Genomic DNA, 25532 nt, shown 5'->3' on the forward strand with positions numbered 1-25532 from the left:
ACTGTGGGTGACATCTTGCATGTATATGTGACAATTACACTTGACTTGACTTGACTCCAATCCCTTAAGAATCTTCTATATTTCATCTCATAAACCTATTGAGCTGAGGGACTTGGTTCATTGCTCAACCAAACTTTACATAAACAATGAACATGTTTTTCATACAGACCAATCTTGATTAAGTGGTGCGTTTATTTTTTGTCATTTCATTTAACATTTTGTTATAAAGTAATATCTGATAGCGTAGGCTAGTTCTAAATAAGATTCTTTTAAAAATAATTTTCTTTATTTTAATCATTTACTGTAGATCTATTTCAGCCATTTTAAATGAATCTGATTATCAAAGGCATTTAAAAATAGTTCAAAGGCCTTGGCAGTGCCAGTGGGCTGACTTCTGGGCAGGGCGTCAGGATCTGCTGCCTGATTCTTACTCATTGGTCATAGTCTGTGAGACCAGTGCATCGTCAATAACTTGAGATTGGGAACCGCAAGATTGGAAAAGGAAAAGTTGCACATGGTTCGAGTATGAGCACTTAAAAATACAGGTCAAATGATATACACTGTAATGGCTTAATTGTAGTTTAATTTAGGGATGCCGTGCGGGAAACAGGCCCTTTGGCCCAGCGAGTCCGCTCCGACCAGCGATCCCTGCATATTAGACAATAGACAATAGGTGCAGGAGTAGGCCATTCGGCCCTTCGAGCCAGCACCGCCATTCAATGTGATCATGGCTGATCATTCTCAATCAGTACCCCGTTCCTGCTTTCTCCCCATACCCCCTGACTCCGCTATCCTTAAGAGCTCTATCTAGCTCTCTCTTTTGAATGTATTCAGAGAATTGGCCTCCACTGTCCTCTGAGGCAGAGAATTTCACAGATTCACAACTCTCTGACTAAAAAAGTTTTTCCTCATCTCTGTTCTAAATGGCCTACCCCTTATTCTTAAACTGTGGCCCCTGGTTCTGGACTCCCCCAACATTGGGAACATTGACACTACCCTACACACACTTATACCAAGCCAATTAACCTACAAACCTAGACGTCTTTGGAATGTGGGAGGAAACCGCAGCACCCGGAGAAAACCCACGCAGGTCACGGGGAGAACGTACAAACAGCACCCGTAGTCAGGATCGAACCCGGGTCCCTAGCGCTGTCACGCAGAAACTCTAGCGCTGCGCCGCCATGCCGCCCCAAACCTCTTCAAACAGCACAAACAGAAGTGCAGTGCCTGACATTAATCACCCATGTGATAGTCAACCTCGTTGGTCTGAGAAGCAGCAGTTTCCATTTACTCATGGAACAACAGCTTTAACAAACCCCTATTTGCCTTAACCGCTATTTAAAGGAATGACATTCAAACTGATTTTTTGCCTTGCTGCTCTGTAATATGCTGTGACACCTACAGCTTAGAACATGGAACATAAACAGTACAGCAGAGGAGCAGGCCCCTCAGCCCAGAATGTCAATACTGAACACAATGCTAAGACAAATTTGCATCTGCCTGCACATAATCCATATCCCTCCATTCTTTGTATATCTATGTGCCTAGCTGAAAGCCCCTTAAACACCACTATCTTATCTGTTTCCTCAAAATAGTAGCTAAGCCTGCACCCTCTCAATATTAATATAAGAAAATAACTGCAGATGCTGGTACAAATCGATTTATTCACAAAATGCTGGAGTAACTCAGCAGGTCAGGCAGCATCTCGGGAGAGAAGGAATGGGTGACGTTTCGGGTCAACACCCTCTCAATATTAAGATGGGCCTTTCGTGCACAGTCTATGATCATTCTCTCTGCACTGATATCCAGAGGGGATTTGCCTTTGCTGGACACTTAATTTGCTGGATGACATGGAGGTGGACCACAAGTGCAAGAGATATTAAAGAAACCCATGAGAAACAATGTGGGTGTAGACACAGAAGTGTTCATCGCCCAAAACCTTATCTGTCCTGAGTTTATGGGAACTTATGAGGAGTGAAATCTGTACAGAAGAGACTTCACTCAGGTAGCCCTCCATTAAATACAACTAAACATGCTCAAAATACTCAGCAGGTCAGTGGTGAGAGAAACAGTTAATGACCTTTCATAGTTCCTCAAACGTAGCTGTGATCCCACGTAGCCTCAAATATAATATCCCACATGTGCTAGAGCTGCTTTGAACATGGCGTTTGAGGTCATGGTCCCTCTCTGTTGCCATCGATCTTTGTCACATCTTCACGCTGTTTTATTAGGTTGTCAGTTTTATAATGAGGGAGGGAGAGATCTCATCCACTTTTTCTTCAGCCTGCAGTAATAGGATATGCTACCATTGGAGACTGTCCCTAACTGCACTGATGTGTAGGAAAGAACCGCAGATACTGGTTTAAATCGAAGGTAGACACAAAATGCGGGAGTAACTCAGCGGGACTTGCAGATGATACTAAGCTGGGGGGTAGTGTGAATTGTGAGGAAGATGCAATAAGGCTGCAGGGTGACTTGGACAGGTTGTGTGAGTGGGCGGATACATGGCAGATGCAGTTTAATGTAGATAAGTGTGAGGTTATTCACTTTGGAAGTAAGAATAGAAAGGCAGATTATTATCTGAATGGTGTCAAGTTAGGAAGAGGGGATGTTCAACGAGATCTGGGTGTCCTAGTGCATCAGTCACTGAAAGGAAGCATGCAGGTACAGCAGGCAGTGAAGAAAGCCAATGGAATGTTGGCCTTCATAACAAGAGGAGTTGAGTATAGGAGCAAAGAGGTCCTTCTACAGTTGTACCGGGCCCTGGTGAGACTGCACCTGGAGTACTGTGTGCAGTTTTGGTCTCCAAATTTGAGGAAGGATATTCTTGCTATTGAGGGCGTGCAGCGTAGGTTCACTAGGTTAATTCCCGGAATGGCAGGACTGTCGTATGTTGAAAGGTTGGAGCAATTAGGCTTGTATACACTGGAATTTAGAAGGATGAGGGGGGATCTCATTGAAACATATAAGATAATTAGGGGGTTGGACACATTAGAGACAGGAAACATGTTCCCAATGTTGGGGGAGTCCAGAACAAGGGGCCACAGTTTAAGAATAAGGGGTAGGCCATTTAAAACGGAGATGAGGAAGAACTTTTTCAGTCAGAGAGTGGTGAAGGTGTGGAATTCTCTGCCTCAGAAGGCAGTGGAGGCCAGTTCGTTGGATGCTTTCAAGAGAGAGCTGGATAGAGCTCTTAAGGATAGCGGAGTGAGGGGTATGGGGAGAAGGCAGGAACGGGGTACTGATTGAGAGTGATCAGCCATGATCGCATTGAATGGCGGTGCTGGCTCGAAGGGCTGAATGGCCTACTCCTGCACCTATTGTCTATTGTCTATTGTCTATTGGGACTGGCAGCATCTGCACTCATGTGGTCTCGCCCCTTGCAGAAACTTTCCTGCTAACCCCCTGCCAGGAATGTTTTGTTGGAAACAAAACTTGCCCCTGGAGACTCTCCATTGATCCCACTGCATGTAGAACACGTCTCCTGCAGGGCCATTAGAAGCTACAGAGGCAACAGTCATAGTGCAATGTACAGTTGAAATCACACAGATGATTTCTACACAAATATGTAATAGACAAATGACATGGCTTCAATTGACGTTAGACTTTTGAGATCCAGCTCGGAAACAGGTCCTTCAGCCCACCAAGTCCACACCAACCAGCAATCACCTCATACACTAGCACTATCCTACACATTACCAAAGCCAATTAACCTCCAACCATTACGTCTTTGGAGTGTGGGAGGGAACCAGAGCACCCGGAGAAAACCCACGCAGTTCACAATGAGAACCTCCAAACTCTGTTCACCCTAGACAGGATCGAACCTGGGTCTCTGGCGCTATAAGGCAGCAACTCTACTGCTGCACCACAGTGCCGCCCTTAATTGTAACAGACAGTATCCCAAAGAACAGGAGACTGCTGAATAATTTCTATGGTCTGAAGACACCTAATTGCTGCTGGAGAATTTGGCAATGAAGATTTTTCCTTCAGCGAGTTCCTGGTTTACCGCTACATGGTTAACATTTCTAGTGACCACTCCTTCCCCCTTCCTCCACCTCTATTGGGGCTGCTCCCCTTTTTCCAGGTCCTCAATGACGCCATGAATATATCCCTGTCCTCCCAATAGCCCTCTGCAGTCTATGTCTACCCAGCCCCTCCCTATGATCTTATCCATTGTACCACTGATCCTCATGAACCCTCATCTTCTCCCAATTCCACCTTCTCAAACTTTCCCACAGCTCTGAATCCTCTTCCTCAATTCTCACAAATCCCACCATTCTTTAGTCAGAAGGTGGTGAATCTGTGGAATTCTTTGCCACAGGAAGCTGTTGAGGCCAAATCAGTAGATATTTTTAAGGCAGAGATACATAGATTCTTGATTAGAACAGGTATCAGTTGTTATGGGGAGAAGGCAGGAGAATGGGCTGAGGAGGGAGAGATAGATCATCCATGATTGAGTGGTGGAGTAGACTTGATGGGCCGAATGGCCTAATTTTACTCCAATTCCTTATGACCTTATGCTCAACTCCCAGTGATCTGTTTCCCGCATCTCGCATCTCTCCCGCATCTTTCCCGCATCTCTCCCTGATCATTTCCTGACATGGTTTACTTTCTTACTCTTTCCCCACCCTTTCCCGACTCCACTGTGATGAGAGATTGCGGATGTAAAGATTGTGATGTGGTTTGAGTGTGAGCATGCTGAGCTGTCCAAAGCAAAAACCACAGTACATGATGCTTACGATCTCATTCTGCTTCTTTTCCAACTTTTCTGGTTTCTATTTGTATCTTATCTTCCTTAATGCTGCTGTTCCCACTTGGGCAATCACCCAGAGCCCTGTGCGCAGAAAAGGAAGAAAGGGATTTGGAAAATATAAAACATATGTCTAAAAAGTGGATTGCAGGGCAAAATATTTGTGTAGTTGAATTTTAGCATTTTTACACATAAATCACATAAGTTCTGCAGGAATCACTCATTTTGCAAAGTTCAAGCCAGCACTTTCAATCACTGTATGAGCTTGCACATATGTTCGACCATAAAACATACTAGTATTGTGGTTATTAATTGATTGTTTAGTTTATAGTTTAGTTTAAAGATACAGTGTGGACACTGAGTCCCCACCGTCCAGCGATCCCTGCACATTAACACTATCCTACACTAGGGGCATTTTTTCACATTTATACCAAGCCAAATTAATCTACAAACCTGTACATCTTTGGAGTGTGCGAGGAAACCTAAGTTCTTGGACAAAACCTACGCAGGTCGCGGGGAGAATGTACAAACTCCGTACAGACAAGCACCCGTAGCCAGGATTGAACTCGAGTCTCTGGCACTGTAAGCGTTGTAAGGCAGTAACTCTACTGCTGTGCCACTGTGCCGCCCACCTTTGTATTTTTGTTTATTATATACTATCTATGTAGGTTGTGTTTACAGGCCCATTTTCCTGCTGCAAGTAAGATTTTCATCGTTCCATTGTTGTTACATATGACAATTAAATGCTGATTCTCAACTCTTGACTCTTGAGTGATGTCCAACTTAAAGCAAGTGCAGTAGAAATTGGATCGTTTATCACTGCTGTTGAAAACATTATTGATCGTTCCCTGAGATCCATACATAGCATTTTATTCGTTGCAGCTGCAGGTTTTTAAGGGGTCATTCACTGACGTTACGAATGCAGTGTTCAGCAGTACGATTAGTAGTCTAGCTGGCCATTCAACAGTTTAACTGGAACGTGTCAGAGCTACTTCGGTTTAGAAAGATATGTTATGGATCGAGATTCAACACTAGTAATTGGACTATTTTCAAAACACGTGTCCGTTTTTGCAGAACAGCAATCAGGCTGAAGACTTTATATTAATCCTTGAACTTGGCAAAGCAATGTGGCAGTATTGAACATGATACAAAGCCATTGTTGTGTAAAGCAAAGGTTTGCCATCAACAGTGCAAGATTTGTGGAAAACAAGCAAGAAGATCCACAAGCATTTTTTTGGAGATTTCTTCCAGATTCATGGTTACCTCTGGATCATACTCATGTTTGGATTATTTTCTGAGGATACTGGCACCAAGGCAGGTGGAATCCAACCAAATAAATCTGTTGTTAAATCTCCTTGCAGCATGTTATTCATTTTTTGCGTTTCCAATAATAAAACATTGAAAGTTATTTGATGCAAATTCATCTCACGAACAGTAAACAGAGGATAAAAGGAATTCCTAATATGTACAGACAAATGAGGCCAATTAGCAAATGAGTGTCAGTGTGAATGCATGTTTTTGAACTTGTCATCATGTAAGAATAGTGCAAATGAGCAAAACACAAAGTGCTGGAGGAACTCAGGAGGTCAGGCTGCATTTGTGTCGGAGATGGATTGGTGATGTTTCAGGTTGGGGCCCTTCTTCAGGACCTAGAATATTGCCAGTCCATTTCCTCCATAGATGCTGCTTGGCCTGCTGAGTTCCTCCAGCACTTTGTGTTTTGCTCAAGATTCCAGCATCTGCAGTTCTCCGAGTCTATTCACTTCGTTAGGAGACTGTAGAAATGTGGCGTATCCTCAATGACTCTTACAAACTTCTACAGATGCACCATTGAAAGCATTATGTCAGGTTGCATCATAACTTGGTTTGGGAGCAGCTGTGCCCAAGACAGCAAGAAATTTCAGAGAGTTATAGATACAGTCCAGTCCATCACACATACCAGACACCCCGTCATTGACTCCATCCACATTTCATGCTGCCTCAGAAAAGCAGCCAACATAATCAAAGACTAGTCCCACCCTGGTCAATCCATCTTCTCTCTGCTCTTGTCGGGCAGACGATACAGAAACTTGAAAGTGTGCACCACCAGACTCAGGAAAAGCTTCTTATCCTGTTATCAGGCTTCCGAATGATACTGTCCAATTCATGTCTACCCCAATGTGGGCATTGGATTTTGTCTATGGAACTGGTGTGCTACAATGTTCAGAACTATACTCCACACTTTGTATCTTCCGCTTTGCTCTACCTCTTTCCACTATACCTTGGTACATGTGACAATAATAACTTAAGGGCCTGCCCCACTTTAGGCGATTTTAAGGCGACTGCCGGCGACTGTCAAAGTCGTAGCAGATCGACAACATTTTCTTTTACCCAATGACAATGACCACGACAATACCGAGTCAGGTCGAGATTACAGCGTCTTCGGAAACATCGCAAAATTCCCATGCTGTCAATGCTTTTCTGGCATCCTAATTTTTCCTGAAATCACTGACAAGTCGGTAAGTACTTGAGAGGTTTGAACTATAACATCTTGTATGGGTTACTTAAAAACCAAGCATCACTGTAACAAAGCATAAACTGGATTTACTTCCAGTTTACTAATAGCTGTATTAAAAATAATAATTTTAAAAGTGGTTAAGTGGATTTTTGTGAAAAATGTGTGGGCATTCTTTGAAAATGTACGGGAGATGCATATCTGGTTTCTGGGTTGCATATCTGGGTTGGGAGCCAACTTTAAATGTAATGGCTGATGGCCATAAACATCGCGAAAATTCCCATGCTTACCTGACCGTCAAACTGTCGCCTCCAATCTACCTGTCAAATGTCCCGACGGTAAATAAATTGGTTAAGCACAAGCATTTTATGGTATTTTGAAATGACTTTACTTATTTTAATATAATGTGCTTCTAAATGCATCTAAGAGAACCTAGCAAACCTGTGGACAGCAGGCGACGGCGCCCGCAATAAGCAACGATACCTGGCGACAAGCCAGCTGGCGCCGAGAAATTTCACTCCGGATGATTTCTCAGCGACGCGCTGAGATCCACTACGATCCTTGGAAGACTCCTCACGATCATGCCCACGACACCCGGCGAACTGTCGGCGACAGCCTAGTCGCCGGCAGTCGCCTTAAAATCGCCTAAAGTGGGACAGGCCCTTTAAACTTAAATCAGATCATAGTACACGTGACAATAATAAACGAAACTAAAATGAAAGTCTTCATCATCCCTGGTGTGGTTGAGCCAGGTATTGAAAACACAATTTCTCACATACCAGTGCTGCTAATGATCCAGAGAATAGAGACCCTTCCAGAAGAGAAAATTGAATTTTAAACAAAAAACATAAAGATCACAAATGTGAACGTTAAATATTTAGCAATGTGCAGGAACTATGTAGGTGGCACAGTGGCTACAGCCTCACAGCGCCAGAGACGCAGGCTCGATTTTGACTATGGGTGCCCTATGTGCCCCAATGTTGACATGGTTGGAATATAAACGCAAAAGGAACACACAGAGGCTTTTGGATTTATGCTTGTCTGTATGGAGTTTGTACGTTCTCCCTGTGACCTGCGTGAGTTTTCTCTGAGATCTTCGGTTTCCTCCCACACTCCAAACACGTGCAGGTTTCTAGGTTAATTGGCTTAGTGTAAATGTAAAATTGTCCCTAGTGTGTGTAGGGCAGTGTTAATGTGCGGGGATCGCTGGTCGGCGGTGGGCCATAGGGCCTGTTTCCGTGCTGTATTTCTCAGCTAAACTAAACTAAACTAAACTAAACTAAACTAAACCAAACTGCAGATGCTGGCTTGTACCGAAGATAGACACAGAATGCTGGAGTAACTCAGCAGGTTAGACAGCAACGCTGGAGAAAGGAATAGGTAATGTTTTTGGTTGGAACCCTTCCTTAGACTTAATGAGCACTTCCTCAGTATTCATGAGTTTGTGTGTTTGAGAATGCTGTTGTAGAATCTAATCCTGATCCTATAGTTTCCTATAGTTTGATCGCTGTGTGGTTTGTACTTTCACTTACTGTTCAGTTAATTAAAACGGTTTCAAGGAAAGAATGTAATTTAGTTCCCTGTTGACATAACAACATTCTTTCATAAAATCTAAATAAATGAGATAGGGACAGCAAGATTTTCTGTCATGGGCATAAATATTTTTTTATGTAAAACGCAATTATCCAAAGCCAGATCTGATTTAAGTTTAAATCCAAAAGCTGTGTAAGTTCCCTTTGTGTTTGCATTATATCCAAACCATGTCAACATTGGGGCACATGGGTTTAATATCCCATTACATTCTGAACCTTAGCTACTAGCTATAGCCATGTAATTCTATTGTTTACCAATGTGCTTTCAATCTCTTCTTCAGGGAGCATGTGTCCTTGGAGGATCTTTGTGAAAACGATATGATTTTGTTAAGAACACAGCTTGTTGTGGACAAAAATATCCATAATTATGCATGTGCCTTGAGTAAATTACAAGTTCAGCAATCTGTAAAGAAAAACCTCCATGTTATAAAAGACAAACTGACATTTTTCAATCATGGGGAGATACAGCACTGAAGCAGCAATCCTATGGCAAGATTGGCATGGTGGCGCAGCGGTAGAGTTGCAGCCTTACAGCGCCAGAGACCCAGGTTCGATCCTGACTATGGGTGCTGTCTGCATGGAGTTTGTACGTTCTCCCTGTGATTATGTGGATTTTCTCTGGGCGCTCCAGTTTCCTACCACACTCCAAAGATGTACAGGTTTGTAGGTTAATTGGCTTTGGTAAGAATTGTAAATTGTCCCTAGTGTGTGTGGGATAGTGCTGGTGTATGAGGATCATTGGTCGGTGTGGACTCGGTGGGCCGAAGGCCCTGTTTCCGCGCTGTATCTCTAAACCTCTAAAACTAATAAAGCCCCAACCCATTTTATTCTCTCCATATTCTCATCAAGTGCCTATTCCCCAACAGATGATCTCACTCATCCACACACTGTTGGTGGTCACTGACCCACCAACCTGCACATTTTGGAACCAGGGCAACCCGAGGAAACCTACACAGTCACAGGGAGAACATGTAAACTCCACACCAGCAGCACCAGAGGTCAGGAATTAGCTCAGGTGGTTGGCACTGTGCGGGCAGCAGCTCTGCCAGTTAGCTGCACCACTCTGCCACCCCGGTCTTCGAGCCTGCCTGACCTGCGGAGTTACGCCAGAACCTTTTGGTCTTTTTTTGTGTTGGCGTCAACTTGGGTGGGTTGGTGGCACTCACAGTTGATGTCTGGCTTTCTGTTCTCGTACACTTTATAAACTTCTCTCCATTCCCGTTCTTTCTGGTCTAAGATTGTAAGCTTGCCACCGAGGCTATCGTTTGCAGTCATTAGCACATTGAAAGCTGAGAAACAGACATTCGTGGGAGTGTGGCTCCAACGCTGACATCATCAGCACATGCAAGTGGTATTCATATAACCTCCCTTGAGTGCCATTCAGTGTGGCGCAAGATTTATTGCAGGCTTAGTAGGATCAACGTGCATAATCGTGCAGCTGCAGCAGCCGGGTGAGTCGCAGGTAGACATCCAGTTGGATATCCAGCCTAACATTCCTCTCATAATTATATCGGAGTCTTGCACATTGGGGCTGCAGAGTGCAGTGTAAGGTCAATCACTGCCATCTGCACTCAGGATGAATTTGATGGCTGTTGAGGCCCTGTCACTGCAGGCTCACCAGCTATGAAAAAACAATCGTTGTTATCGAATTTACATGATTGTCTTCTAATGTGGTGAAATGACCTGTGGCTATCAAACTGTACAACTCTTCTCCCTTCTGTTGTGGGATAGACTGAGACTGAGACAGAGAGTTGTGAATCTGTGGAATTCTCTGCCACAGAAGGCAGTGGAGACCAATTCACTGGATGTTTTCGAGGAAGAGTTAGAATTAGCTCTGAGGGCTAACGGAATCAAAGGATATGGGGAAAAAAGCAGGAACAGGATACAGATTTTGGATGATCATCCATGATCATATTGAATGCTGGCTCGAAGGGCTGAATGGCCTACTCCTGCACCTATTTTCAATGTTTCTATGTTTCTTCAGACCCGATACATCACCTATCGATGTTTTCCAGAGATGCTGCCCTATCTGCTGAGTTACTCCAGCACTTGTCATCTTTTGTAAACCAGGATCTGCAGGTCCTTGTTTCTACATTTAGTTACATAAACTTGTTGATGACATTTTAAATAAACATTTCAACATGGTAATGGTCATTACAAAAAACTTTAGTAATGTTTATGGCACCTAGATTTGGAAAAGCAGCTGTCGGCCAGATGCTTTGTAGATTTTTTGCAAAAGTTGAACAACTTCATAATGATATTTGGCAATTCTAATTTTGTTTGTGTCTCTTGTGATGTCTTTAATGACCCATTTCATTCTGAGTGCGTATGATCTGAAACATATTTTATTGCAAAGCATCACACTTCTTCCTTGATTAAGTACTTTTGAACATCCTTCACACCATGATCACATGTGTGCAACAAATAAGTTAAGACAGTTATGACTTTCTTAATTATCCACAGCGGGTATTGGTAATTATGACAAACCGTGCATGTGCTATTCTTTCATAGAATTGGCAGTCTAGACATATGTATGATAGAATGAAATGACTAATAATCCAACCACTCCAAAACAAATCAGCTTACTATTTAATTTTTTTATATGTTTTTCTTTTCATTCAACCACTCAAGAAAACCATGCTCTAACTAATATCTTAGTTTACAAGGATGTTGCCAGGACTAGACGGTCTGTGCTCTATGGAGAGGTTGAGTAGGCTGGGACTCTATTCCTTGGAGCGCAGGAGGATGAGGGGTGATCTTATAGAGGTGTATAAAATCATGAGAGGAATAGATCGGGTAGATGCACAGAGTCTCTTAACCAGAGTTGGTGAATCGAGGACAAGAAGACATAGGTTTCAGGTGCAGGGGGAAAGATTTAATAGAAATCTGAGGGGTAACTTTTTCAAACAAAGGGTGGTGGGTGTATGGAACAAGCTGCAAGAGGAGGTAGTTGAGGCTGGGACTATCCCATCATTTAAGAAACTGTTAGACAGGGACATGGATAGGAAACATTTGGAGGGATAAGGATCAAGTATTGGCAGGTGGGACTCGTGTAGCTGCGACATGTTGGCCAGTGTGGGTAAGTTGGGCCAAAGGGCCTGTTTTCACGTTCTATCGCACCCTATCACTCAAAAGTGCAATCAGTTCTGCAAATAGATGATATTACCATTTTACATCCTCTTCCATGCTGATCGGAATGAGGTTTTGAACCATAAGCTCATGCCTAGTACGCCAGAAGGGAAATGCAAGGTTATTACATAACTGATCTACTTCTAACATGGAGTTACAAGCCGTCCTCAGGGAACGAACAGCTCAGTTTTTACAGACAAACGTAAGTAAATTTTGTCTGCAAGTGGGAAAATACACAAAACCACTCGCTATGGTAACTACACCTCCACAGTTCTGTCATGAAGAGCATCAAAAGTACATGACTGATAATGCAGAACAATTACTAAATGTGGAGAGAAAGGAAACTAGTTCTGCCATTTACAGAAATACATATTCGACTTTTAAATGGCTAAGAACGCACATCGATGCCTTTACTTCCATAGAAAGCTTAGGACGTTTTGGCATTTCCCCAACGACCCTCAGCAACTTCTACAGATGCGCCGTGGAAAGCATTTTATCGGGATGCGTCAAAGCATGGTTTGGGAACAGATCCATCAAAGACCGCAAGAAATTGCAGAGAGTTGTTAACAGAGCTCAGACCATCACGCAAACCAACCTCCCTTCCATGGATTCCATCTTTACTTCACAATGCCTTGGCAAGGCCACCAGCATAATCAAAGACCAATCTCACCCTGCTCACACCCTCTTCTCCTCTCTCCCATCAAGTAAGAGGTACAAAAGTTTGTACAAGAGTCTGAAGAGTCTGACCCAAAACATCACCCATCCTTCTCTCTGGAGATGCTGCTTGGCCCGCTGAGTTACTCCAGCATTTTGTGTCTGCAAAAGTTTGAAAATGCATACCTCCAGATTCAAGGCAGTTTTTTCACAGCTGTTATCAGGCAATTGTCACCGGTTTCTCACCGGCTAGACTACGGTCCCGACCTACCATCCACCTCATTGGGGACCTTCGAACTTTAATCTTTAATCAGATTTTATCAAACTATAATATTGCACTAAATAACATTCCCCTTTATCCTGTATCTGTACACTGTAGACGGCTTGATTGTAATCATGTATCGGCTTCTCGTTGACTGAACAGCAAGGAACAAAAAAGCTTTTTACTGTACCTCGGTACACATGACAATAATAAACTAAACTCACTAAATAAACTAAACTAAACTAATAAAATACTGTGAATTCATTGATATGTAGAGGGGAGTCCATAGTCAGATCTTCGTAACTTAGGGACAGCCTATATACTGTACAGTACTAGTGAAAGGTGGATATAATTACCTGAAAGTTGATTAGTGATAATCACATTAAACTATTGATAAGTTCCATTTATCCTACTGTTGAATCTAACAAAGTCCTTGACTGACAGGTGAAAACACTACTTCAAAATGGCACACGATGATGATACTTTATTGTCACTTATATCTAGGTCGTTGCAGTGAAATTCTTTGTTTTGTGCATACAAAGCACACAAAAAAGTCACCACAAAGGTGCCGACAGTTACAAAAGGCACTCCTCCCTTCTTCGTTTCCCCCACTCCCCACCCCTCCATCCCCACTCCAACCGCTAGGTCCCCCTTAGTTCTCGGTGGCCCCATGGTTTATAATTGGCAGGGACATGATAAATGTTAAGCTTAGTTCTCTCAGCCATGTCTGGAATGTTGTTAAAATTGTGCCTCAGTTTGCCAAAGGTTGGATAAAAATACAGGTTGAAGATTGTCCACAACGGTGCAAACGTGGGACAAAAACCAATATTCCAAAGTAAGTCTAGGCAACCATTTCACTGAACACTTGCGCTCAGTCCGCCAAGGCCTTCTGGAGCTCCTGATTGCTCAAAATTCCAGCATCTGCAATTTCTGTCTTCCTTTTACTACTCTCTCTCTTTCTGTCTCTCTGTCTCTCCCTCTCTCTTTACTCTTTTTGCAGCAAGTTGTGGACGCAGCCCAGACCATAACACAAACCAACCTCCCTTCTATTGACTCCATTTATACCTCACACTGCCTCGGCAAGGCCAGCAGCATAATCAGGGACGAGTTATAACCTGGCCACTCCCTCTTCTCCCCTCTCCTATCAGGAGAAAGGTATAGAAGAGTGAAAACGCACACCACCAGATTCGGGGACAGTTTCTTCCCACCTGTTATCAGCCAACTGAATCATCCGACCACAACCAGAGAGCAGTGCCGAACTATTACCTCTTTGATAACCCTTGAACTATCCTTGATTGGACTTCACTGGCCTTACGTTGAACTAAACGTTATTCCCTTATCATGTATCTAAACACTGTAAATGGATCGATTGTAATCATGTTTTGTCTTTCTGCTGACTGGTTAGCATGCAGCAAAAGCTTTTCACTGTACCTCGGTACGTGACAATAAACTAAAACTGAATGGATCTCTCTCTCTCTCTCTCTCTCTCTCTCTCTCTCCCTCTCTCCCTCTCCCTCTCCCCCTCTCCCTCTCTCCCCCTCTCCCCCTCTCTCCCCCTCTCTCCCTCTCTCTCTCTCTTCCCCCCCTCCCTCTCTCCCCCCCCCTCTTCCTCTCTCTCTCTCTCTCTCTCTCTCTCTCTCTCTCTCTCTCTCTCTCTCTCTCTCTCTCTCTCTCTCTCTCTCTCGCTCTCCCTCTCTCTCTCTCGCTCTCCCTCTCTCTCCCTCCCTCCCTCCCTCCCTGTTTGCTTTGGCCTACATATCTACCCACCCTCTAATGTTGTTTGATGGTACAAGGCAGGGGGATCCAACATTTGTGCTGTCTATCGTTCACTGTCAGCTTCAAATACTCACTCATGTTCAGCCTAATTTTGACGCACAGTTTGAAAGCTATGTGTGGGATTTCTGACAGCAAGTTAGTTGCAATCACAACCTTGAGTCATTTTCTGGCAAAAGTCTTTAAAATATTTTGTGTAGGTGCCGGTTTATTTATTTTGTCTGGGTTTGCCCACCCCAGGCACAACTGAGGCACTCATCTCAACTGGGCAGACGTAGAGCCTAATGTGGCATTGAGCAGTAAACACTCCAGCTGAATTTTTATAAGGTAAAAATTTGCTTCCATTTTACCCAGGCTAGCTTCCCTATGGAAAGCATGTCTACAAATGTTAGACCTCCAACCCCCGTCCATTGTCCTTTACAATGCTAGATACATGAGATTTTACGTGCAAATTGAACTAACAGCCTATATGGATAAATAGGGCAGCGCAGTGGTGCAGCAGTATTGCTGCCTTACAGCGCCAGACCCGGGTTCAATCCTGACTACAGTTGCTGCCTGTATGGAGTTTATACATTTTCCTTGTGACTGTGTGACCAAGGTGCCCTGGTTTCCTCCATCACTGCAAGGACATAAAGATTTGGAGGTTGTAGGAAGGAACTGTAGATGCTGGTTTACACCAAAGATAGACACAGAATGCTTGGGTTACTCCAGCATTTTGTGTCTTATGTCTATCTTCAGGTTTGTAGGTTAGTTCGCTCTGTAAATTGTCCCTAGTGTGTAGGATAGTGCGAGTGTACAGGATGATCGTTGGTTGGCGCAGACTTGGCGGGCCGAAGGGCCTGCTTCCATGCTGTATCTCTCAAGTCTAGATTAATTATAAGTGGATAAATTCTGACTCGTGGAATAAACATGACTAGGAATAAACATCCCTCACAGATTCCTTTCTCTGTTCAGTGTGGATATGTAGTCATCATTTCTTGCTGCTCTTTGCTATCAGCACAACATAATACAAATGCAATCTGCTGCAAATCTACATTTACCCGATTTAATCTCAACTGAGGGTAGTAAGATTATAAAGATGATCCTGGTGCTCTGGACTAGGATGGGAAATAATTTGGTACAGCATGCACCTTTGATCAAAATCCTGTAAACATTGGGTAGAAGTAAGGTTTCTATCACCCTCCCAGTGCAGTTACAATGGCAGAGTGACACTAACTCCAAGGAATGTTAGAATCATTGCATTAAGGCTGCATCGTTCATGATCAAAGACGTCAATTTAGGTCGGGACCATTCTTGAGTTTAGTTTAATTTAGAGATACAGCGCGGAAACAGGCCTTTAGGCCCACCGAGTCCTCACCGACCAGCGAACCCCGCACACTAACGCTATCCTACACATACTTGGGACAATTTACAATTAAATTGTAAATTTGGGGCGGCACGGTGGCGCAGCGGTAGAGTTGCTGCCTTACAGTGAATGCAGCGCCGGAGACTCAGGTTCGATCCTGACTACGGGCGCCGTCTGTATGGAGTTTGTACGTTCTCCCCGTGACCTGCGTGGGTTTTCTCCGAGATCTTCGGTTTCCTCCCACACTCCAAAGACGTACAGGTATGTAGGTTAATTGACAGGGTAAATGTAAAAATTGTCCCTAGTGTGTGTAGGATAGTGTTAATGTGCGGGGATCGCTGGGCGGCGCGGACCCGGTGGGCCGAAGGGCCTGTTTCTGCGCTGTATCTTTAAATCTAAATAAAAATCTAAAATAAACTGAGCCAATTAACCTCCAAACCTGTATGTCTTTGGAGTGTGGGAGGATACTGGAGCTCCTGGAGAAAACCCATGCAGGTCAAGGGGAGAACGTGCAAACTCCGTACACTCAGGATCGAACCCAGGTCTCTGGTGCTGTATGGCAGCAACTCTACCGCTGCGCCACTGCACCTCAGTCTTCATCCAAACTGTATGGTTTACTGACTTACAAAGGGTAAAAGCAATTTGTATTTAGAGCCTTAAATGTATTGAAAAATGTCAAGGCATTTTGCAAGTGTATTCATGTATAAAATGTAACAGCAAGCCACAAATAAATATTTGTCTGATCGTGAGTTTACATTTAAACTACATCTCTGGCGCTATAAGGCAGCAAAAGGCTGGCCATGACAGGAGTCCTGAATCTTCTGATGCACGATCTTCCTCTTGATCATCTTCGATGACCCACTAAGTAAACTCTGACACCTGGTTCCCTCTCCCTACCACTTCCCCTCCATCGCAGCCATAACGTGAGCTTTTACTCAATGGCTCAATGCCTGTGCTTTGCAAGGTCAATGCCCTCAGACTGTTGGACAACAAAGTAGGTCCACCTTTTAGTTTAGTTTAGTTTAAAGATACAGCGTGAAAACAGGCCCTTTGGCCTACCGAGTCCGCGCCGACCAGTGATCCACACACAAATACTATCCTACACACTAGAGACAATTTACAATTTTACCAAGCCAATTAAAGTACAAACCAGTAAGACCTTTATGTAAGTCGGAATGACTTCCCCATCCCCTGCCCAAAATAACTCACTGAGAGTATTAACTGTCTCTGCAGCGTCTGGCTGCATACAGGGTACTACTTTCTGCGGCGCATGGCCTTCTGGGTAAGCACCTCCGCCATTGCTGGCTTGTTTCTGACATACACTTGAGTGATCGTACAGTATTGTGGAGTTACCAACTGCCTTGATTGCACTCGGGACTGTGTACAGATTTATTTACGTAAGCCACGAGCTTACATAAGTCACCTATGGCGTAAGTCGGGGAGTGTTTAAAATGTCATTAGAATTATAGGCGTATCTGCCCAAAATATTAAACCTTGCATTTTTGTTGCAGGAATTCAGGAAGGGCCTCAGTGTAATCGATGTAGAAACAACTGGGCTCTGAAGTTTTCTATTCTGCTGCTCTATGTCCTCTGTGCCATGCTGACTATTACAGTAGCCATCTTGGGATACAAAGGTAACATAAATTTTAGTTTTCTTTTAATTTTACGGTTTTATCCATGGACAAATCAATTCATCTGCTCATTATTTTAAGCAACACAAAGAGACAGAACCAAGCGTGGTTTGCTGCTGGTTCATCCTAGTTCAGAAATCAGGAGTGTTTGATCTCATGGTCTGAAAGTAAAAACATTGTTAATCCCTGATAATCAAATAATAAAAAGAAAACATATGCCCAAAAATTCCTCCCCAGTTACAAGATCAACATCAGTCAAAGCAGAGTACAACACTCAGATACGGCGAAATAGTTAATTTAGGAATCCCAACCAAAAATGCATTTCTAGGCAACAGTCCCTTAAATTGGATAGAGCTGGTACTTTATTTCCAGTTTCAATTTAAAAATTCACTTTGAAAGGATTGGAACTATTTTGGTTTTATTCTTTCAGAAATGTTTTCAGAAAGCAGAAATGTAAATTAAAAGAAAGAAATACATTGGAAAAAACCCCATCATATTGGCTATGCTGCCGTTCTCAGGGAACTATGTACTTATGCTCCTCTGTCACTTTGTTCTCCAACACTTCCCACGGCCCTACCGTTCACTGTGAAAATCTTACCCTTAAGCATTAAGCCTATGATTAAATTGGTCACATCCTTCAAAGTGTCAATGTTTCATAAGCGTGGAGAAGTTAAAACTTTATCTTGTGTATGCGGGTGAACTAGTGCATATGTACTCAACAGTAAATCCATGTTTTTTGTATATTAAGGTTTGTAACAGAAACATAGAAACAGAAAATAGGTGCCCCACCATTTAGTATGATCATGGTTGATCACCCAGAATCAGTACCCCGTTCCTGCTTTCTCCCCATATCCCTTGATTCTGTTAGCCCTGAGAGCTATATCCAATTCTCTCTTGAATACATCCACTGCCTTCTGTGGCAGAGAATTCCACAGATTCATAACTCTCTGGGTGAAAACGTTTTTCCTGATCTCAGTCCTATGCCTATGCCTTACAAGAAATGTAAATTAAAAGACCCCTGGTTCTGGACTCCCCCAACATGGGGAATATTTCTCCTGCATCTAGCCTGTCCAATCCCTTAATAATTTTATATGTTTCTCATGGGGAACATTTCTCCTGCATCTAGCCTGTCCAATCCCTTAATAATTTTATATGTTTCTCATGGGGAACATTTCTCCTGCATCTAGCCTGTCCAATCCCTTAATAATTTTATATGTTTCTATAAGATCCCCTCTCATTCTTCTCAAATTCCAGTGAATATAAGCCTAGTTGATCCATTCTTTCATCATATGTCAGTCCCGCCATCCCGGGAATTAACCTGATGAATCTATGCTGCACTCCATCACTAGCAAGAATGTCCCTCCTCAAATTAGGAGACCAATACTGCACACAGTAATCCAGGTGTGGTCTCACCAGGGCACTGTACAACTGCAGTAGGACTTCCTTGCTACTAATCTCAAAGCCTGACGCTATGAAGGTGGACAACAATTTCCATACAACAGTCAGTATAAGAAAATAACTGCAGATGCTGGTACAAATCGAAGGTATTTATTCACAAAATGCTGGAGTAACTCAGCAGGTCAGGCAGTATCTCGGGAGAGAAGGAATGGGTGACGTTTCGGGTCGAGACCCAATACAACAGTCCACTGGTAGCTCTCTTGTGAAAGTTCCTCTCAACAATGTAAATGGCAAAATGCACGAGTTTCCAATGTGAAGCAGGTTATGACAGCAGAATCAAACTCCATGCCTGTTCTGCTTGAAGGGACAATCAATCATCCGTGACATTCTTCGGGGATCAAATGCAGATCATTTCCTTTCAGGAACCAAGAGTTTCCAAAAAAGGTGTGCCATCCTAGATAAATTTGGAGCTATAGCAGCCAGAGGAACAGAACCCAAAGCAAAACCAGACCTGCTTGGGTCTGGAGCCTTTAGAGGAGCCTAAAGGAGTGTGCGGCACAGTGGTGCAGCGGTAGAGTTGCTGCCTTACAGCGTCTGTACAGAGTTTGTACATTCTCCCTATGACCGCGTGGGTTTTCTCCGGGTGCTCCGGTTTCCTCCCACACTCCAAAAGCGTGCAGGTTTGTAGGTTAATTGACTTTGGTAAGATTGTAAATTGTCATTAGTGTGTAGGGTAGTGTTAGTGTGCAGGGATCGCTGGTCGGCGTGGACTTGGTGGGCCGAGGGGCCTGCTCCCACGCTGTATGTCTAAAATCTAAAGTAATGAGTGGAGAAAGAAGGAGAATAGAGCATCCATCTTTTAGGCTAAAACTTTGCAGGTCATAGGTGTATCTGCATCTGGATTGCTCTGGCCATAAAATGGAAAGACACTGTCACCCTTTAGTGCATTGCTGCTCTAATATTCCAGGTGGGAGCGGCTGATCTTTGCCACTCAGCAACCTTTCCCTGTTTCCAGCACACAGCTGCGTTGGGAAGCTCAATTATGCTCTCGACTGAAAGGAAGAAGTATTCTGACTTACCGGGACTCTGGTCTTCCCGAAACTTCAGGAAGTGATAGACTATCCTCCAGTAACATACTGACCTCTCCTGGTGAATCTTGAGTTATTTGCGAATCATAATGGCGTGGCCTCCACATTTTGAGGATCCTCGTTAAAAGCAACACACACCTAGGAACCTCATGTGTCATCCATTGTACCTGCTATATTTTAGCCATTTGTCAGATAGAGGATTGGCTCGGGGAGAATGTTCCGTCCTTCCTTGGTTTTGCTGCAGTATGTGAATGGTTGCCAACATGGGCACTGGAACTCAGTGCCATTGGAGTCCTCCAAGTGAGATTCCAGCGTCTTCATAAAACATGAGGCACTGCAGAATTCTCTGGGCAGGATTTGGTATTTGCATTACTGATAGCAGATGATGGTAGCTCCATAGACTTATTGGTGCCCCTCCGAACAATGCTATCAAATGGTCCCACAGACTGCTGGAGCACTGATCACGCCATCTCTGGAGGAAAAGGATGGGTGACGTTTCAGGTTGGAACCCTTCTTCAGACACGCCCCGAAACGTCACCCAAACATTTTCTCCAGAGATGTTGCCTCACCCACTGAGTTGCTCCAGCACTTTGAATCTATCTTTGGTATAAACCAGCATCTGCAGTTCCTTCCTCGACCATGAGTCACAAAGTGCTGGAGTAACTCAGCAGGTTAGACAATATCCCTTCGTCAGACATCATCTACCCCTGTTAACCAGGGATGCTGCCTGACCTGCTGCCTGACCTGCTTTGTGTGTTTTTTTATATATAACCCAGCATCTGCAGCTCCTTGTTTTGACAGATTCATACAGCACAAATATAGGTCTTTCGGCCCAACTCATCCATGGCGACCAAGATACCTCATAAAACCTAGTCCCATTTGCACGTGTTTGGCCCATATCCCTCTCAAACTTTCCAAACTGTCCACGTGTCTTTTAAATACTGTTATAGCATCTACTTCAACCACCTCCTCTGGCAGCTCGTTCCATATACCCATTCCATATTTACACATTCCAAACCTACTCCAGCACCACTCACAAACTCTTTCTCCACCCCCACTTCCAAGATGTCATAACAACTTGGACGTTATATTACTGTAGGACTTTAGAAATATTCCGCATGTTCTTGGTCCCGGTATGGAGCAAGCACAGGTTCATAGGCAGTAGTCCTGCCTGGAGCTGTGCCAGGGCTTTTAAACTAGCTGATCGTATAAAATCACCCAGGGCTTGTGCATGTGTGTAAGAAGTCCACCGCCCTACTCGATCTCTGCCAGGAGAAGGCAATTAGCAGAAATCATTTAAAATTAAGAATGAACCAGGCTGTGATGTGTGAGATGCAGTGTTCCAGAATGCTTCTCCCCTGCCCATGAGGTATCGGACTTGGCAGAAGTTTTGCTTTAAATCAGACTATTGCTCCCAGATTTTCAGACATTGCACTTTTGGCTGCTAGATGAAAACCCGTATCAGCATTTCTGTGCCTCTTGTTTTTATTTCCCCTTCCGTACCAATAAACGGAAACCCCTTGCGTTTGCCGTGAATGTGGAGCCGAAAATGACATGGCATTACTGAAACGTTGCCATTGTTGCCAGATGAGGATACTTGGGCAACTTCATCGGACATCTGTTTCCATTTTGCTTCGGAGAAATGCCAAATGTGAGGGCTGTTACCAGAATAGCAACCTTCCATTACACAGATTGTTAGTTCTGGATCACTGTCAGCTCTCCTCGCTGTTTTTCTGTTGGATTATTGACATCACTGAAGTTCGCCCACACAGAAGGGAAATCGTTCCTGCAACAATCACATTTCTGGGAAAGGGAAAAATGATCTACCACCGTCGATACGACAACCTCACATAACCAACCGGCTTCAGGAAAATAAATGTAAAACTCTGGCAAAATACCAGTGCATGGGTCTTATGTTATTGGGTTCCACAGTAATTTACCAACATGTGCTGTTTGAAAATGTAATGTTAGTTTAGTTTACTTTAGTTTAGAGATACAGCGAGGAAACAGGCCCTTTGGCTCACCGAGTCCACGCCGACCAGCGATTCCAGCACATTTACACACACTAGGGACAATTTACAATTATGCCAATTGCCAATTAACCTACAAACCTGTATGTCTTTGGAGTGTGGAAGGAAACCGGGGCACCTGGAGAAAACCCACGCGGTCACAGGGAGAATGTACAAACACCGTACAGACAACACCCGTAGTTAGGATCTAACTCAGGTCTCTGGTGCTGTAAAGGCAGCAACTCTACTGCTGCGCCACTGTGCCATCCCCATACACCATCCACATACACATATCCCACCACCATGAAAGGTGGTAATTTGGAGAAAATGTCCACGTCCATGTTTGATCTGCTGCCATTAAAATTTGTGAGATCTGGACACAATGTTGAGGACTCTCAGAGCCACTCCCTTATATCTGGCATCAGGTTTCCAGTTGGGTTGTTACGACAATTTGGTAACTTTGTGGCTAGCATTGCTAAGATTAGGTATTTGCTTCAAATTCCACAGCTGACCCGGTAGGGGGATCTGAACTTATATCTCTGCATAACTAGTCCAGACATTTAAATGATTAATCCAATAATTTACCTGTCAATATGGTGCCCATGTTATAGTGCCCTCCATAATGTTTGGGACAGAGACCCATCATTTATTTATTTGCCTCTGTACTCCACAATTAGAGATTTGTAATAGAAAAAAATCACATGTGGTTAAAGTGCACATTGTCAGATTTTATTAAAGGGTATTTTTATACATTTTGGTTTCACCATGTAGAAATTACAACTGTGTTTATACATAGTCCCTCCATTTCAGGGCACCATAATGTTTGGGACACATGGCTTCACAGGTGTTTTTAATTGCTCAGGTGTGTTTAAATGCCTCCTTAATGCAGGTATAAGAGAGCTCTCAGCACCTAGACTTTCCTCCAGTCTTTCCATCACCTTTGGAAACTTTTATTGCTGCTTATCAACATGAGGACCAAAGTTGTGCCAATTAAAGTCAAAGAAGCCATTAAGAGACTGAGAAACAAGAATAAAACTGTTAGAGACATCAGCCAAACCTTAGGCTTACCAAAATCAACTGTTTGGAACATCATTAAGAAGAAAGAGAGCACTGGTGAGCTTACTAATCGCAAAGGGACTGGCAGGCCAAGGAAGACCTCCACAGCTGATGACAGAAGAATTCTCTCTATAATAAAGAAAAATCCCCAAACACCTGTCTGACAGATCAGAAACACTCTTCAGGAGTCGGGTGTGGATTTGTCAATGACCATTGTCCGCAGAAGACTTCATGACCAGAAATACAGAGGCTACACTGCAAGATGCAAACCACTGGTTAGCCGCAAAAATAGATGGCCAGGTTACATTTGCCAAGAAGTACTTAAAGGAGTAACCACAGTTCTGGAAAAAAGGTTATGTGGACAGATGAGACGAAGATTAACATATATCAGAGTGATGGCAAGACCAAAGTATGGAGGAGAGAAGGAACTGCCCAAGATCCAAAGCATACCACCTCATCTGTGAAACACGGTGGTGGGGGTGTTATGGTCTGGGCATGTATGGCTGCTGAAGGACTGGCTCACTTATCTTCATTGATGATAAAACTGCTGATGGTAGTAGCATAATGAATTCTGAAGTGTATGGACACATCCTATCTGCTCACATTTAAACAAATGCCTCAAAACTCATTGGCAGTTCAGTTCATTCTACAGCAAGAAAATGATCCCAATCATACTGTTAAAGCAACAAAGGAGTTCTTCAAAGCTAAAAAATGGTAAATTCTTGAGTGGCCAAGTCAATCACCTGATCTAAACCCAATTGAGCATGCCTTTTATATGCTGAAGAGAAAACAAGCATAAGCTAAAGATGGTTACAATACAGGCCTGGCAGAGCATCACCAGAGAAGACACCCAGCAACTGGTGATGTCCATGAATTACAGACTTCAAGCAGTCATTGCATGCAAAGGATATGCAACAAAATACTAAACATGACTACTTTCATTTACATGACTGCTGTGGGGGACTGTGTATAAACACTGCTGTAATTTCTACATGGTGAAACCAAAATGTATAAAAATGGCCTTTATTAAAATCTGACAATGTGCACTTTAACCACATGTGTTTTTTTCTTTTACAAATCTCAAATTGTGGAGTACAGAGGCAAATAAATAAATGATGGGTCTTTGTCCCAAACATTATGGAGGGCACTGTATATTTTGCAGGCTAACATTTTAATGAAGTATTTTTTCTTCTAACATGCTAGCACGGGGTGGCATGGTGGCGCAGCGGTAGAGTTGCTGCCTTACAGCGCTAGAGACCCGGGTTCGATCCTGACTATGGGTGTTATCTGTACGGAGTTTGTGCGTTCTCCCCGTGACCCCATGGGTTTTCACCGGGTGCTCCGGTTTTAACCAAGGTGCTAAGTTCAGGCATATGAAGTTGCTCCAAGCCAAGGCAACTTGTTAAGTACTACTCACGAACATCTAGATCCTAAGTAGGAAAACTAAGCCATAAACAAGTCAAGCAACATAGATAATGAGTCAGATTCCTTGTATAAATAAAATAAAATGCATTATTACTTCATCCATAATTTGTGCTTGTAAATATTTAGAACTATGATGAATAAAAACAATATCTGTACTTTGAGCGTTTTTATTTCAAGGATGAGGGAGAATGTGGTATATGTTCATAATTTATAGGCGGAGATTAAGGCCATTCGGCCCATCGAGTCTACTACGCCATTCAATCATGACTGATCTATCTTTCCCTCTCAACTCCATTCTCCTGCCTCCTCACGATAACCTTTGACACCCTTACTAATCAAGAATCTGTCAATCTCCACTTTAAAAATATCCACTGACTTGGCATCCACAGCCATCTGTGGCAATTAATTCCACAGATTCACCACCTTCTGACGAATGAAATTCCTCCCCATCTCCTTTCCTAGGTATGTCCTTTTATTCTGAGACATAAGAAAACGGATAAATTTAAAAGTGATAAAAACAATAATTGCTGGAGGCAATATTTGTAAAGGCAGCATCTGTGGAAAGAGAAACTTAATGTTTTTGATCCAGAAGCTAGGGTACAATTTACTTCCTCGCCATTGTGACATTTAACTTTGTCTCTGGGAAGGGTGCGTTACAATGATGAGAACTATATTCTGCATTCTGTACCTTCCCCTTTGCTCTACCTACAGTACTTGAGTTTGACCTGACTTTGATTGGATAGCGTGCAAAACAAAACCGTACCTTGGTATATGTTATAATAATAAACCTAATCCGAAGAACCCTTTCCCAAAAAGCATTAAGTGAGATACCAAAGCACTAATGACATTGTCTCATCGAAACGGGGGTGGCACAGTGGCGCTGCAGTTGAGTTGCTGACTTACAGCGCCAGAGAACCGGGTTTGAT

General features: G+C 43.3%; 1 protein-coding gene across 1 annotated transcript in view; it reads left to right on the forward strand.

Moving 5' to 3' along the window:
• colec12 (collectin sub-family member 12) overlaps positions 1 to 25532 on the forward strand; it is a 111464-nt gene that overhangs the window by 66329 nt on the left and 19603 nt on the right. Inside the window, exon 3 of the mRNA XM_078397291.1 lies at positions 17511 to 17633. Within this exon, the coding sequence (XP_078253417.1) occupies positions 17511 to 17633 (123 nt within the window). The remainder of the gene's footprint in view (positions 1 to 17510; positions 17634 to 25532) is intronic.

Source organism: Rhinoraja longicauda, chromosome 4 (assembly GCF_053455715.1).
Source record: "Rhinoraja longicauda isolate Sanriku21f chromosome 4, sRhiLon1.1, whole genome shotgun sequence".
Taxonomy (NCBI): Eukaryota; Metazoa; Chordata; class Chondrichthyes; order Rajiformes; family Arhynchobatidae; genus Rhinoraja; species Rhinoraja longicauda.